The sequence below is a fragment of the Nicotiana sylvestris genome, chromosome 4, assembly GCF_000393655.2.
Source record: "Nicotiana sylvestris chromosome 4, ASM39365v2, whole genome shotgun sequence".
In the NCBI taxonomy this organism is placed as follows: domain Eukaryota; kingdom Viridiplantae; phylum Streptophyta; class Magnoliopsida; order Solanales; family Solanaceae; genus Nicotiana; species Nicotiana sylvestris.
Window position 1 is genome coordinate 120,657,608 of NC_091060.1, and position 16,681 is coordinate 120,674,288.

Consider the following 16,681-nt stretch of genomic DNA (forward strand, 5'->3'; position numbering starts at 1 on the left):
CCACATTCCATGATACAACACAACCTATTCCTTTAGAATATGATATAGCAGATATGTTCTCACCAGTATCATCAAGTCCCCCTCATTTTTCTCCACCATCACCAACTTCAGTCTCCCCTAGCCTAGAGTCTCCTCACACTAGGACACTTTCTTCTACACCTAAAGAACCTACACTTTTGAGAAGATCAGGAAGAGTTTCTACACTACCTAAAAGACTTTGTCTGCAGTAGTATTATGTTGACAGATTTAGCCACAACCTGTTTCACCCAACCCTGTGTACCTAATGAGTACTGCTTTTCATCTCTTTCACCCAACAACCAACATGTAATGCAATCCCTTTCTACCCTAACAGAACCCTCTACTTTTAGCCAGGCTTGTCAACATCCAGGATGGGTAGAAGCTATGTCTGCAGAAATTAAAGCTCTAGAAGACAACCACACATGGGAAGTGGTTGAATTACCTAAAAGGAAAAGAGTTTTACCTTGTATATGGGTGTACAAGGTGAAGAACTTGTCAGATGGGAGAATTGAAAGGTTGAAAGCAAGGTTGGTAGTGAGGGGGGATATTCAAAGAGAAGGAATAGATTACAGTGAGACTTTTTCACCAGCGGTGAAGATGACAACATAAGTTGTCTGCTCACTGTTGCAGTCAAGAAAGATTGGATTGTATCTCAACTAGTTGTCAACAATACATTCTTTCATGGAGATTTGCAAGAGGAAGTATATATGAAATTTCCACCAGGTTTGGATCCTCCTAGTCCTAAGCATGTTTGTCTTTTGAAGAAGTCACTCTATGGTTTAAAGCAAACGTCTAGGCAGTGGTATGCTAGGCTAGTAGGGGCTCTAAGTTTTAAAGGATATTCTTCATCAATGAATGACTATTCTTTGTTCTTTAAACGCACAAATGGTCTTATCTCTATCTTAGCTGTCTATGTTGACGACATATTAATTACAGGAGATGACTTAGCAGAAATTCAGGACATCAAAGATTTTCTAAATACTGAATTTAAAGTCAAGAACTTGGGAAGTATACACTACTTTTTAGGCATGAAAATTTTGAGAGAACAAGCAGGATTCATTGTGAGTCAAAGAAAGTTCACCTTAGACATGTTGCAAGAATTTGATGTGTCTCATCTGCCTCGAGTCAGTTCTCCTTTGGATCCTGCCCTCAAGCTTCAGGCTGATGATGGAGAATATCTGCAAACCCAACTTTATTTCGTCATCTAGTCAAAAAACTGAATTATTTAACAAATACTAGACAAGATCTTTCATTTGCTATATTCACCCTCAATCAATACATGCAGAAGCCATATGAGTCACATCTCTCTGCTGCTTTGCGAGTTCTCAAATATCTCAGTTCTGATCCTGTACAAGGAATCCTATTGTCAGCTGAGGCGTCTTTCTCTTTGCTCGCTTTCTGTGATGCTGACTGGGCTTCCTGCAGGGATTCAAGAAGGACCGTTAGTGGTTTCTTTATTACTTTGGGAGGAGCTCCCACCTCCTGGAAATCAAAGAAACAAATCTCAATTTCTTTGTCCTCTGCCGAATCAGAGTATAGATCTATGCGAAGGGTTACTGCAGAGCTTACCTGGTTGGTATGAATTCTCGAAGATCTATTAGCACCAGTTACTCTACTAATTCCCCTTCACTCTGATATCAAGGCAGCAATTCACATCGCCTGGAATGCCATTTTTCATGAACGCATAAAACATGTCGAAATTGACTGTCATTTTGTGCGTCAACAATTCCTTTCAGGGCTAATTACTCTCTCTTTCATTCCTTCTAAAGCACAGCTTGCAGACATCTTCACGAAGCCCCTTTCTGGGGTTTCTCATCGAGATATTTGGGCAAGTTAGGAGTCACCAAGTTCCCATCTAACTTGAGGGGGATATTGAGAAGAAAAAGCCCCCTCATAATTCTGATCTTCATGGTACTTCATCGAGAATTAGAGAAGAAGATGAGATGAAGAAGAAAAAGCAGACCTAATGGCTTCAGACCAAAGTGAAGAGTGTTCGATATAACCTAAGTCTATAGGTGATAATTTGGTCGACTTTGGATACACACGTGGAGAAGCCATGACCCTTGGATCAAGCAAGCTGAGTTCTTGATTGATTAAATAATGACCATCTGATGAAATAAGTTCTGGAAGCTTCCCTCACGTGAAAGCCATGTGAGGGAATATTAGTTAGTTATGAATAAGCCAATTAGAATAGGAACACATGTACAGATTATTCTTTATGTATTTTCTTTTATTTTGTTATTCTTTTCTTAGCAAAGTGTATATATAGACATGTTATACACAGACATGTACTGGAAATTGACAAATACATAGAGAAAATTTTCAGGTCTCATTCTTCAATTTCGTTCACAACTTTATAATTTTTTTCAAGAAAATTTTATGTCTTATTATATTATGCGTGTTACAAATGTGTAGGATGAAAAATAGCAACCACTATGGTACAGTTGAACTAGTATGCGCCAAACCAATTAATGCAAGCATGTGTCTCTGTGTGTGTATCGATTTTATATATTGATTAATCACGGTTAACTGACATGTATTTATTCTTATATTAATCTATAATTTTTTAAAATTAAATTATTTAAATTGATATAATTACAGAGTGCGAATTAAATGTTTTTAATTGAGCTACTGCATTTTCTAGAAATGATTATCTTTAATTTGGCCAAATTTGATGGGTGAAATAATATGCAACGTCTTTGCCTATCACGTACTGCAGTCAAAGTTAAGATGATGACTTTGTCTTTCAACAGAAATTTCTGAAAACTATGACCGTCTGGAAAAGGAAATATAGAATCTTGAACAGGAATTGCTAATTTGCAAGTAGGCTTTGAATATTGACTTCCAATGGAACAGTCTAATCTTAATCTATATTTTTTAATTTTCTATATGAGTTCTTTCATTCTTTTTCAATTAATTTGTTTTCTTTAAATGACTTATTTTTGTCTGAGTGTCGTTCAAATGAGGTGAATATTGTGATATGTCTCTAGTTAAAGGATTGCTTAGAATATTCTTGATAACTTGATTTCTTTATGGAACTACACTAGATATATTATACTAGGCCACTTGAAACTAGGAAAATAATTAGTTTCAATTATGTTACATTATTGATCCATCTTTATTGGAACTCTTCCTTCTCTTTGGATCTCTCTCTCTTTTTCCTCCTATAATTCCCTTTCTTTCTTTGTCATTTTCCTTCTCCTATAAGGCACTATAATTATTTGAATTATTGTGAAACGTCCTCTTTACATACTTTACTTCAATTAATTGGTTTTGCAGGCACCACTTCTTGCATGGGCATTTCATTCACTCCGGTGGCTACTTCCTCCCATCCCCACCACAAAAAGAAAAAAATAAAATTAAAAGTTCAAAAGTGCTACTCTCTTTGTGTCATTTTATATAAAGACGTTTGACTGGACACAATGTTTAAGGAAATAAAATTTACATCGTAATCTTAGACATGTCATAATATTTCTCTAAAAAAAACTATAAAATCATCTCATTACATATTGAAAAGTTAAGAAGTTAAAATTGTTGTTATACAAATAGAAATGTGTTATTCTTGTAGGGATTGATTAAAGAAATCTTTATGCTGATAGTCGGCATTCACTGTTTACTTTTTCTAATCGATATACATAAATTATATACCGATTATGTATGATTATACATATATTATATATGGATTATGCATATATTATACATCTATCAAGTATTTTTACTTTAAGCAGTAGGGTGGACGACCATTTAGGTTAATTTTTTCTTATTAAAGATAAAAGCATGTCATATAAAATAGAATAAAGCGGGATATTTCATGGAGTACGAGTGAAGTTTCCTTGTTTCTTGCTCGTGTTAATATAAAACTTTAAAATGGGAATGCGAAATGGAACTTTAAGTTGGAAAATGACATGCTTCTTTTTAACTTTGATATGGACTTAAGAAGACCCCATGATTGGTAATGTAGGCCAAAATGTGACTACGAACAGTTTTATTTTGTCCCTTGACAATGGTGACTCTTCCTATGCGAGAAGGTCACGTAATTAAGTGTGGATCCATTAGCTAGCTTTTAAAGCTAGTTATCCAAGCTTTTGGAAAGACTATATATGAACGATGAAAGCACATATGATCAATATTGTTTCTTTTCATGGTCCAAAAAGTCACTGATAATGATCCTCCACCAATCATTATAAATTAAATTCGTGAATTTATTTGTGTGTATAATTGTAGTTTTAGTTTTCCTTTCTTTTTTAAAAGGACCCGGTAAATCTAGTTAAGATTACATTTTTTTATACGTTGGAAAATATGGTCATGATTGAGATTTTATGTAGCTGATCTCAACTTGTTAGATTTCACTTCAAAACGGGTACTATTGAATTTCAGCTAGCATCGCCGACACACATTTTTGTGTTTAAGGCTTGGTATCCACGCTCCTCTCAGAGATAGACTCAATTATTCGAGAAAAATATTAATCTATCCCGTTTTAACATTTTACTCTGCGCCAAGAGAAATAATTGTAATATTTAAATGAAAAAAGGTAAAAATACTGGTCCATAATCTCCGAATTTTGAAGGTTGCAATTGGCTAAAGGGTAGTTCCAAACAGATTTTTCAACCATCAAAAAGAGCAAAGGAAAAAAAAAAAAAGATGGTCATGCACGTTGAGAATGTTGAAAGGAAATCTAGAAAATAGTGCTTTCCCAAATGTATCAAAAAGAAATATGGAAATATATATAAATTAAGAGGGAGTATCAAAGTTATTATACTAGCAGTTATTTTGCTTTAACGATCTAAGGATCCCATTCGAGTTGCCCAATTAGACAAAACTAATATGAGAAATCTATTTGTTTAATTAGAAGCACTCAACGTGTTGTATGATAATTAATAGAAGTAGTGATGCTACTCATTATACTTCAAGATATGGCACGTATAGGCCCAGAGGCGGATGTAGTGTGTTAGTTATGGGTTCAATTGAACCCATAACTTTCGATGCAGAGTAGAAATTTATGTGTAAAAATTCATTAAAATTGCAAAAATAATAGATTTGAACCCATAACTTTAAAAATATAATGGGTTCAATATTAAAAATTTTAAAAGTTGAACCCATAGAGTTTAAATCCTGAATCCGCCTTTACGTATAGCCGGTGAGAAAAATAAAGTAAAGTTGATTTTTTAGAGAAATATAGAATTTTCTAGAATGTCCTAGTGTAGTATTCTTGATATTTATCTAGTAGACATATCTAGATGTTCTAGAATGGGAAGATAAGAAAAATCTAGATATTCTAGAGTCTTGGATAAGGAAGATATTAGTAGAAGGTGATAGAATTGTCTAGATTATTTTTGTATCTAGAATTATCCCTAGATAAGTATAAATAGGAGTAGCCTTAGGCATTTGTAGCGAAGCCAAATTCAAGAAAGTCTTCTTCAATAACAAAGTTCTCCTTTCAAAAATCTCTCTTCTCTTTTCAAGCTTCCTCTTCTTTAGTTGAATCCTCCAATCTTAGTTAACGATCTTGGGCTAGCAGAAGGTCTCCGAATAATATTCTTCTGCTATTTCTTTACATGGCATCAGAGCCTTAAGTCGGCTTCTGGATTTCAAGGTCGGGTTAATGGTTGATTCAACTGGTTTCTCTAAATGGATTTGGGTGGTCGTGCTCATAGACTGGGGATTGAGTTATTGAACCAGTCCAACTAAAAGGTATGGAAGAGTTGTATGGAGTCATACCTTGTTGGCGAGGATTCGTGGGAAGTTGTCAATGGGAGTAACACAAATCCTCCTGCTGACGCACCGGAAAATAGCAATGCGCGTAAGAAGTGGAAGCATATTAATATTAAGGCAGAGTTTATCCTAAAAAAGTCTATCTCTCCTAATTTATTTGATCATATTATAAGGTGTAAATCAGCTCATGAAATATGGAGGACCTTCGATCCGCTGTTCAACGAGAAGGATGAAGCTCGGCTACAGATTTTGGAGAATGAGTTAGCTAACACCACTCAAGGTAATCTCTCAATCGCCGAGTATTTTTTGAAGGTTAAAAATCTGTGTTCCGAAATTTCTTTATTGAATCCGGATGAGGCTATCTTTGAAGCACGAATAAGAAGAATTATTATTCGTGGTTTAAAGCCAGAATATATTCCCTTTGTTACATCAATTCAAGGATGGGTTCAACAACCATCTTTGGAAGAATTTGAGAATTTGCTGTCGTCACAAGAGCTACTAGCCAAACAGATGGCTGGTGTATCTATCAAAGAAGGGGAAGGAAATGCTCTTGTCACCGATAAGAGGAATTTTAAAGGAAAATTAAGAGATAACATGAACTTTCAATCCTCAAGTGGTTCAAGCTCGCCAGGAAAGAAGGGGGAGTCTTCCAGTAACGGTAAAAGACTTTTAAAATGTTACCGTTGTGGCAAAGTCGGGCATATAAAAAGATATTGTCGAGCCAAAGAGAGCAATAGGGCTCAAACCAAGGAAGTTGCTGAAGAAGAAGAAAAAGAAGAAGACTGGGGAAAGTGCTTCGCAGCGGAGACTCGAGCAATAAATGTCATGGCTTCCATAAATTTTGAAAAAGACTGGATAGTAGATTCAGGATGTGGGCACCATCTTACTGGAGATCAATCCAAATTCTCCACCTTTTGCGAATACAACAGACGTGATGCCATTGTTACAGCAGATAATACAGTCCATAATGTTGAGAAGGAAGGCACTGTTGTGATCAACGAGAAGCAAAAAGACACTATCACCCTCAACAATGTCTTTCATGTTCTAGGAATGAAGAAAAATATGTTTTCGGTTGCAAATGCTGTAGATGCTGGAAACTATTTGCTATTTGGCCCACGTAATGTAAAGTTCCTTCGAAATATCAAGGTGCTCAAGGCAGATATCGTTCACTCAGGTAAGAGAGTTAACGATTTATATGTCTTATCTACCTCTAATTCATATATTGAGAAGATGAGTAGCAATGATAATACACATCTTTGGTACTAGACTTGGACATCTAAGCATTGATAGATTAAAAGCCATGGTAAAGTTGAATCTACTAAAAGGTTTGCCTAACTTAAAAAATTATGGTGGAGGAGAGGTTTGTGAAGGATGTCAATATGGAAAGGCACATTGTCTTCCATTCGACAGATCCTTGTCAAGGTGCAATGCCCCACTAGAACTTATTCACAGTGACTTGATGGGGCCAACGAGAACTCCTTCATTTTCAGGCTATTCTTATATGCTAATTTTCGTTGATGATTTTACTAAATTCACTTGGGTTTATTTTGTGAAGCACAAGTCAGAAGTTTTCAGTAAGTTTGTGGGGTTCAAAGAAACAGTTGAAGGTGAACTCGATTTCAGAATAAGGCGGCTGCGAACTGATAATGGCGGTGAGTTCACATCATATGAGTTTCTTTCCTTTTGTCGTCAGCATGGCATTAAAAGAGAGCTGACATGCGCTGATACGCCACAACAAAATGGAGTGGCTGAAAGGAAGATCCGACACTTAACTGAGACATGTAAGAGCTGGCTTTATGCCAAGAATTTACCTAGAGCCTTGTGGGTTGAAGGCATGAAATGTGCAGCGTACGTGATTAACAGGATGCTACTTTCTCCAAATAATATGAAGTCTCCCTATGAATTAATATTTGGAGAAAAGCCTAGCGTGAAACACCTAAGGGTTTTTGGCTCTATTTGTTATGTTCACATTCCGGATTCTCAACGGAGCAAGTTGGATGCCAAGGCAAGGAAATGTATCTTTGTCGGATATGATGAAAGAAAAAGGGATGGAAGTGCATGGATCCGAAAACTCATCTCTTTGTTGTTTCAAGGGATGTCATATTCGATGAAGTCTCTTTGTATTATGGAGTTAAACAAGAAGGGGTAGGTTATAAACCCTTGAACCCTGAAGCATCAAATCTGCCCATTACGAGTACTTCTTTAGTTAATACAGTTGTCGAAGAGCTAAGAGAAGGGGGGAGCCCGAGAACTCAACAACATGAAACTCAACAAGAAAAGGATTCATGTGATTCAGGAAGGCCAAAAAGAACTATTGTTAAGCCAGCTCGTTTCAGAGATGAAAATTTCGTCAGCACATACTCATGTTCCTTTGCAGGATTAATTGAAGAACTTTCAGTCTTGAGGGAAGCAAGACGAGCCAGAAAAATAGTGCTGAGATCTTCATCAGGACATGTCCTAAAGCATCGATTGAGTTATTCCGCAACAAGCTTGAGATAGCTTCCAAAAAATCACTTTAAGGGGGAGTGTGAGAAAAATAAAGTAAAGTTGATTTTTTGGAGAAACATAGAATTCTCTAGAATATCCTAGTGTAGTATTCTTGATATTTATCTAGTAGACATATCTAGATGTTCTAGAATGGGAAGATAAGAAAAATCTAGATATTCAAGAGTCTTGGATAAGGAAGATATTAGTAGAAGGTGATAGAATTGTCTAGATTATTTTTGTATCTAGAATCATCCCTAGATAAGTATAAATAGGAGTAGCCTTAGGCATTTGTAGCGAAGCCAAATTCAAGAAAGTCTTCTTCAATAACAAAGTTCTCCTTTCAAAAATCTCTCTTCTCTTTTCAAGCTTCCTCTTCTTTAGTTGAATCTTCCAATCTTAGTTAACGATCTTGGGCTAGCAAAAGGTCTCCGAATAATACTCTTCTTCTGCTATTCTTTACATAGCCCTCTATACCCTAAAAATATAAGTTTTAAAATTAATTCTGGGCTCTTTTGGCGTAATAGCATTGTCAAAAGGAGCTTTGATGTAAAGTTTTTTGCATCAGATTAGCAACAACATGTCAAAAGAAAAGGGAAAGAAAGATAGCAAAGATAAGGGTTAAAAGGAGAAAAAGAAGAAATGCCAAGAATTGTCATGTCTGAATAAAATACACAGTGCTTAATATCATTGAGTAATGCATTATCTTTATTTTTCTTTTTCGGTTTTACAATATCAAATTGCTTTTCTGGGCTGCATGATCTCCACTCAAAAGAGTTGGCCAATATGTGTTGATAATAGAGGATAGAAGAGAACTGACTGTTCAGTGAAATATCTTGTAAGAGCAAAATGGACTATGTATATAACATATATATAGTACAACTAGTTGAGTCCAAAACAGTTTGAATAATAGCAAAAGACTATGGAAGATTAATCAATAACTACAGCCACATATAATGGTGGAAAGTTTTCGAAATAAACAAAAGTTTTAGTTGCCATCACATTCCATCAACTAGATTTAGTGTTCCCCCAGATGTTTGTATATACACATTTTCTCTTTTTAGAATCTTTGCATCTGCATAAGCTTGTCTCTACTGAAAAATAAAGCATTTAATTACTAAAGAACATATAAAAAAGGATGAAGGAAATCGTTATCTTTTTAATTTTTTAATTTCTTTACTTATTATTTATATATTCCTTTAATTTAAGTGCAAAAGTATATTATCAATGCAATTTAATTAGTTATGGTAGATTATTACTTTATTATGCTTATTCGAGAAATAATTACATATTATACATTAATTTAATCTGATGGTGCAAGGGAAAAAAATATACCTTCAATGCATAGAACTTAATTTATACTTCTTCTTTCTCTATTTATGTGTCATACTTTTCTTTAAATCTGTACCAAAAAGTCATACCTCCTTATTTAGAAATAATTTTATCTTACGCTTTCTATTTTACTTTTAATGAGATGATTTATAACTACATAAATATTTATAGTTTTTTCTAGACAAAAAATTTTCAACTTTCTTTCATCATCTTGTAACAAGTCAAACACCGCCGTATAAATTAAAACGGTGGGAGTATATCTTTATGTGGAGCATATTCCTTTTTTCATGTAATCTTGCTTTCACTTTAACTGAACTTCCCACATTCAACGCTAACAAGATTTCGGTTAGAAGATAACATGAGGAAGGAAGAGCAAATAGTTAACTTGCTCGGCTTGTAAACGCCAAGATGAAAAGCAACGAATCTTTTTGGAGAAAGTTGGTAAAAGATACGTACTTCTTGTATTAGGGTAGGAGGGATTTTCTCTTTCTGGCTTTTTCACAACTTAGGTTTAGATACGTGAAATTAAGGGTGTTCGAACCGAACCGGAAAACCGCACCAAACTGAAAAATCAAACCAAACCGATTAAAAACACCAATTAAGTTTGGTATTGAGTAAAAAAATTGAACTAAACCTACATATAAATATATAAATTTTATTTATATTTTTAAGACTTTATAGTGATTTTTCTTTAGAAAATGTAGAAATATTTGGGATCCTCTCATGTATTAACACTGAAAGCATAAATTAACGAAAAATTATTGTTAGAGGACTAAGAAAATAACTATCATGTGTTACTAAAAAAATCTCCCATTAGAATATTTTAATAGATCATATGTTTGTCAATTTTTTTCATATTTACTAAACATATATTCACTTATCAAAGCTTTATCTATAATTTTAACAAAGTAAGATTGAAATAATATTCATGTAATAAAAAAATCCGAAAACCCGACAAACCGGACCAATCCAAATCGATATAATTGGTTTGATTTGGTTTTGATAAAAACCGAACCAGCCCGGTCTATGTACACCCCTACGTGAAATATATATATGTAGAAAGTAAGATATTCCTAAGAAACCTCATTACGCCTTCAATATATGGTTTAAAAAGAACCTTAAAGTAGGTCTGCTAGCCTCTCGACGATAAATCAATTGTTTAGTTTGGTGTAAATATTGGATGCGAGTAACCGTATTTATCCTTCGTTAGTTAATGGATTTAAAATATATACATATGAATAGTATAAAAAATTACTCTATCATAGTAGTTTTACTTGTTATAGCAAATTAGTTACCATGTTTAATTATCGAGTAACTAATTATTTCTTGTTATAGAGATTTACTTGTTATTATTTATCTCACGACCCAAAAATTACTGGTTGTGATGACACCTAACTCGATCCGGTAGGTAAGCCAACTAACAGAAAATACAATCCAAATGAGATTATAGGAAAATAGTGAAGAATTATCTGAATATTTACAAATTGAGCCAAGAACTAGTAGTACGAATCATGAGCTTCTAAGACTTGGAATTTACAAAGCTGGTACAAATAATTACACGGTCTATTTGAAATTTACATAACATATTAGCAAAACCTAAGCTACCAAGGACAAGTAGCAGCTATATCCGAAATGCACGAACATCTTTAGAGTCAGCTCCCAACATCACTAGCAGCTCCGCTCCAAAAGAAAATTTGCACGCAAGGTGCAGAAGTGTAGTATGAGTACAACCGGCCCCATGTACCCAGTAAGTATCTTGTCTAACCTCGTCGAAGTAGTGATGAGGCTTTTTAGTTAAAAGATACTCACTGATAAAACGCACACCGTTAATCAACAATAGAACTATACCACGATATAACAGAGAAGAATACATGAAATGAATGCGCAAACCAATAACCGAGTGCTAGCAGAGATCACAATTTAGCATCTTCCAATACCTCGACCAATCCTTTCCTTAGAACAAAACAAATTATTCACGACAGTCACTTCATAACTTTCATAGCATTAGGAATGTTCTCAGATATCAAGTCAATTACACGGAAACACCCTTCGTGCTTTTATCTCATCCTCACTCAATATACGTATAACAGAACTAACCAGATGACAAAAATACCGATAACAAAAATTACAAAGTCGGAAATACGCAAGTAGCAATAAGGAACGAGGATATACATGTGGTCAACAGTAACAGACTAGGCGGAAGGCATGTGAGTAATGACAATAATTGGAGGACAAAGAATATCAACTTCAAATAACTAGCATGGTGGAGGCCTAGATACATGTGTAACAAATAAAAAGAAAATACATGATCTTTCCAAGTTAACAAGTAGAGGCATGAATGACTAACATAGAAAAAGAGCTTGTACTAAAGTGCAACAGAATAGATACGACATGGGTGTAATTATAACAGCAGGAAGTAGGCATGGTATTTGCAAGTTAAACAAGTAGAAGACATGGGCAACACAACAACAATTGAGATAGAGATTAAGGACAAGACAATAACAACAAGTCACACAAGATCTATAAGTACGACAATAATAGTTCAAGGTAAAGGCATGAACGTATACACAGAAAACAAATATCACATCATAATGCATGTCCCTCATCCTAACCTGCACGGAAAGACCCACCGTGCCATGAACTCGTGATAACATAAAAACATGATAACATACATGAAATGGTATGCCATTACCCTTCGTGTTTTTACTCTCAAATGAAATGGAACGCCATCACCCTTCGTACTTTTACTCTCAATAATATGGCACGACATCACCCTTTGTGCTTTTACTCTCAAATGATATGGCACGGCATCGCCCTCCGTACTTTACACTCTCCCTCACATGATAATGTATATACACTAGCACAACATCACCCTTTGTTCTTTAGACTCTTCCTTACCACGCATATATATATATCAATGACAAATAAGGAAGGAAACATAAATAACTTCAAGGAGAGTGTTTAAACAAATATTCCAAAAAAATCCCAATAACAACTTTCCAAGCCAATAATAATAATCCAATAAACCCTCAAGAACCGTATCATTGAAGTACTTCAAAGAATCTCACGAATGATCAACAACACAAGTATAGAGTCTAGTATCTCAAGAATATCGACTGTAGAAAAGGATTAATGACTACGCATAGTGATGATTGAATTAGACACATCAATGTATTCCCAGAATTCCATCAAATTTGATCAAGTTATAATAAGCTAAGTCTTGATTTCTAATATTTAACACTATGTTCTTAGTCAAACATTCACACAAGTCTAAAAACATCATACAAACTCGCTCGCACAATCAAAATACAAAAATAACATCTAAAACTATGAATTGAACTCTAAAACGCATGATTTTCAAAGTGATTTTCAAGAACTTCTAAAATTTCAATTAAGCGTATGAATCCTATCAAATCCACTCCGAACGATGCCAAATTTTGCAAACAAGTTCTATATGCCATAATAGACCTATTCCAAGTCCCAAAATTGAATTCCGAGCTCAATAGCTAAAAGTCAACCTACGGTCAAACTTTTCAACTTAAAATTACCAAATTTCGGCAAATCAACACAAATCAACCTACGGACTTCCAAAATCAATTCTGGACATACGCCCAAGTCCGAAATCACGATATGAAAAACACAGTTTTGGGGTTGTTTTCACAAAACTCAAAGTTTGGTCAACTTTTCAAATTTAAACTTCTAAGTCTATAATCAAGGGACAAATCAACCCGAAAGCTTTTCGGAACAAAATTAATCAACCTCGCAAGTCATATAGATATAAACACAGATATGTGAAACAATAAAAAGGATAATAGGGTGAAATTACACAAAATAAATGATCGGGTCGTTACATTCTCCTCCTCTTAAAATAAATGTTCGTCCTCGAACGTGTATAAGGACGTACCTGAAGTGGTGAATAGATGAGGATAACGAATTCGCATGTTGTGCTCGGTTTTCCAGCTCGCCTCCTCGACCGGATAACCACTCCATTGAACCTTCACTGAAGCAATATTCTTTGATCTCAACTTCCGGACTTGCCGGTCCAAGATAGCCACGGACTCCTCAATGTAAGTCAAATCCTCATCCAACTAGACTATGCTAATGTAAGTCAAATCCTCATCCAACTAGACTATGCTAAAGTCTAGAACATGAGATGGATCACCATAATACATCTGTAACATAGAGACATGGAAACATCGGATGAACCACAGATAAACTAGGTGGCAAGGCAAGCTTGTAGGCCACCTCTACAATCTTCTCAAGGATCTCAAAAGGTCTGATATACCTAGGGATAAACTTGCCCTTATTCTCGAACCTCATCACACCCTTCATAGGTGAAACTCGGAGCAAGACTCACTCTCCAAACATGAATAAAGCATCACAAACCTGCTCCTATTCTTGATAGTGATAATACTTTATTATAATTTACTGAGAGTCAATATTTGCATAATGATGGAGGTGGTGAACAATTAGACCATGAATATATGAATGCTCCTTATGGTAATCCAACTATTGATGAAGATAATGAGCAGGAAATAGATTTGGATGAAACGCAACCAGATAACGATACACCCACTAGTCCTGTTGCTGAAGTTAACCCAACTAATCCAAATGATGTCCCGTCTAACCCCCCCCCCTTTTACTACCCCTACCTTTTCTAGACAACCTTCTAAACAAGCCGAAGCATCTCTTGTTTGGCCATTTTTTATTCAAATAAGAGAAAAAAATAAAGCTAAGTGTAAAACTTGCGGCAAAGAGTTAGCTTTTAATATATTGATCGGGGGGACGGGAAGTTTGAGGAGACACATAATGTTACACCCTCAAGATAAAGTTAAATATCTTCATATAAAAGCTTCGGTCGGGGGACAAGTGTACCTAGTCAGCCTGACCCTAGTACCTGGTCAAATCAATTTCAACCGGGAATTAACACTATTACCGGTGGTATTTTATATTATGATCCAAGAAAAGATAGGGAAGAATTGGCAAAAATGGTTACTGTTATATGCTTAGCCTACAGTTTTCCTTTTATCCCTCACTTTGTGCATTATATTAGATGAGTTTTTAATTCTACTTATAAAGGATGACCTCGCACAACCATAAAGAGCGATATTTATAAATATAAACATGAATATGAACAATATTGCGCTATTTATTTACTCATATTAATTGTCGTGTTGCTATTACTACTGATATTGGTAGAAGTGGTAATGACTGTGATTATCTTACTGTTACCAGTAATTGGATTGATGAGGATTGGATAATGCAAAAGTGCATTATCGTTTATGGAATAATTAATTCACTTCACACAGGGCAATTTATTTCTAGCACGGTTACAAATATTTGTAGATATTTTTGCATTAGCGATAAAATAATATCAATTTCAATGGATAATACTTCTAGTAACACTAATGCGGTAGCCTTGCTTACCACTACACTAAATCCTGCATTTAGGAATATTTTTCATGTTAGATATATTTGTCATATTTACCATTTAATTATGGGTGAGGATATGAGACTTTTAAATATTGAAATTGAAAAGGTTAAAATGGCTCTTCACTAGCTTTTTATTCAAATCGTAGAAGTAGACTTAGAGAATATTTTAAAAGATGCGATCATTTGGCCTAAGAGAAAGAAAGGTTCCTAAACTTTGTCCAACTAGATGGAATTACATGTATGAAAGTTTAGTTGTTTCATATGAATATAGAAACCTCATAAACTCAATATTTAATGCTCATGTAAGTAATGATGATGGGCACCTTACAAATGCAGATTGGGATAATGTTAAAATACTTGTAGATTTTTTAGAAAAATTTCATATTGCTACAAATGAATTTTCTAGGCAATATTATCCTACTATTTCTAACTGTTTAGTTTATCTTGCAGAACTTGCAAATCTGTTTGCTTATTTTTCAGAGGGTGGGGAAATTTATGAACAAGCTATTGATTATATGAGAAAGAAATTTAAAAAATATTTTTCCCCTATTCCCCCTATTTATGGTGTTGCTGCCTTGTTAAATCCTGCTATGAAATTAGGAGGTACTCAATATTGATATCAATCTGTTTATAATGGTTTAGAACTTGAAGATGAGGAGTTGTCTACACTTTCGGATGCACAAGCCTCAATTAAAATAAATGCTCAAACTAGTTATATTGCTTATCAAATTGCAATAGATAATGCTAGACCAAATGTTCCAACTCCTTCTTCTTCTAGTTCTCAATCATCTAAAAAAACTGTGGGAGTAAGAGCACTTACTGCTTGGGCCGGGTTCAGGGGTTCTCAAGGTTCTAGTACTAGTGATTGTTCACAACTAAATGAGCTTGAAGTTTATTTGTCACAAGGAATTGAGGAAGTGAATCCCGATGGCTCCTTTAATATTTTAGAATGGTGGAAGGACAAAGAAAAACACTTTCCGATTCCTTCAAGGATGGCACGAGACATTATGTCGCAAGGCCCCACTCGGATGACTGGTTTTGAGGCAGGCATCCCAATCTCGATAGTTTTAACCATTCAAGCTTCAATAGTGACATCAGATAGCGCTTTCAGTCAAACAATACTTCGACTCAGTGATTATAGAGCGTCTATGAGGGAGAGCTTAGAAAAATCAGTCATTTTCAGAGATTGGATCCGTTCGGATCGAAGAAATTTTGGACTTGCTGAATCACAACCAGAGGTAGATGAATCTTACGAAGAAATGCTAGCTGAACTTGCGGAGGATGCATCTTCGCCCGAAAGCAGTGATGAACAAGCTTTTTTTCCGCCACCACCAATGGAAATTCCTCCGAACCTTGAAGGATTTATGAAATTTGTAAGAGATACCATGTAAATTTAATATGTAACTTGTATTTTGGCACATCTTGATTAGTTTTTTTCTTCTTTATGGTGTATTAGCACCTTATTGTGCTCATTCCTTGGGGGGGGGGGGAGGGGAAGACTAAGAAAGATATTGCCATGTTTTGCTAATGCTATAATAAAATTATAATGCATTGCTTTGAATATCTCTTTACAATATTTTTGTGTTTAAATTTGAATTCAAAATTCTATAATATAGTTTTTACAAGGAATTGCCTTAGATAACAAAATTTCTTTAAAAAAAAAATTGAACTGTTGGGCCCACATAGACCCATTTAGCCCGAG

The 16,681-nt window shown here is 34.9% G+C and overlaps 1 protein-coding gene across 1 annotated transcript; it reads left to right on the top strand.

Annotated features, from left to right (window-relative positions):
* Positions 1-15,152: 15,152 nt before the first annotated feature.
* Positions 15,153-16,370, top strand: LOC138890083 (zinc finger BED domain-containing protein RICESLEEPER 3-like). Its single transcript, XM_070173434.1, has 2 exons — positions 15,153-15,582; positions 15,718-16,370. Exons 1-2 carry the CDS (start codon positions 15,153-15,155, stop codon positions 16,368-16,370), a joined length of 1,083 nt encoding a protein of 360 aa, XP_070029535.1.
* Positions 16,371-16,681: the final 311 nt, after the last annotated feature.

Coding starts and splice junctions, on each gene's coding strand:
- LOC138890083 (XM_070173434.1), top strand. CDS start 15,153: ATGCGATCATTTGGCCTAAGAGAAAGAAAGGTTCCTAAACTTTGTCCA. Junction 15,583..15,717: donor TCCTGCTATGAAATTAGGAG/GTACTCAATATT, acceptor AAATTGCAATAG/ATAATGCTAGACCAAATGTT.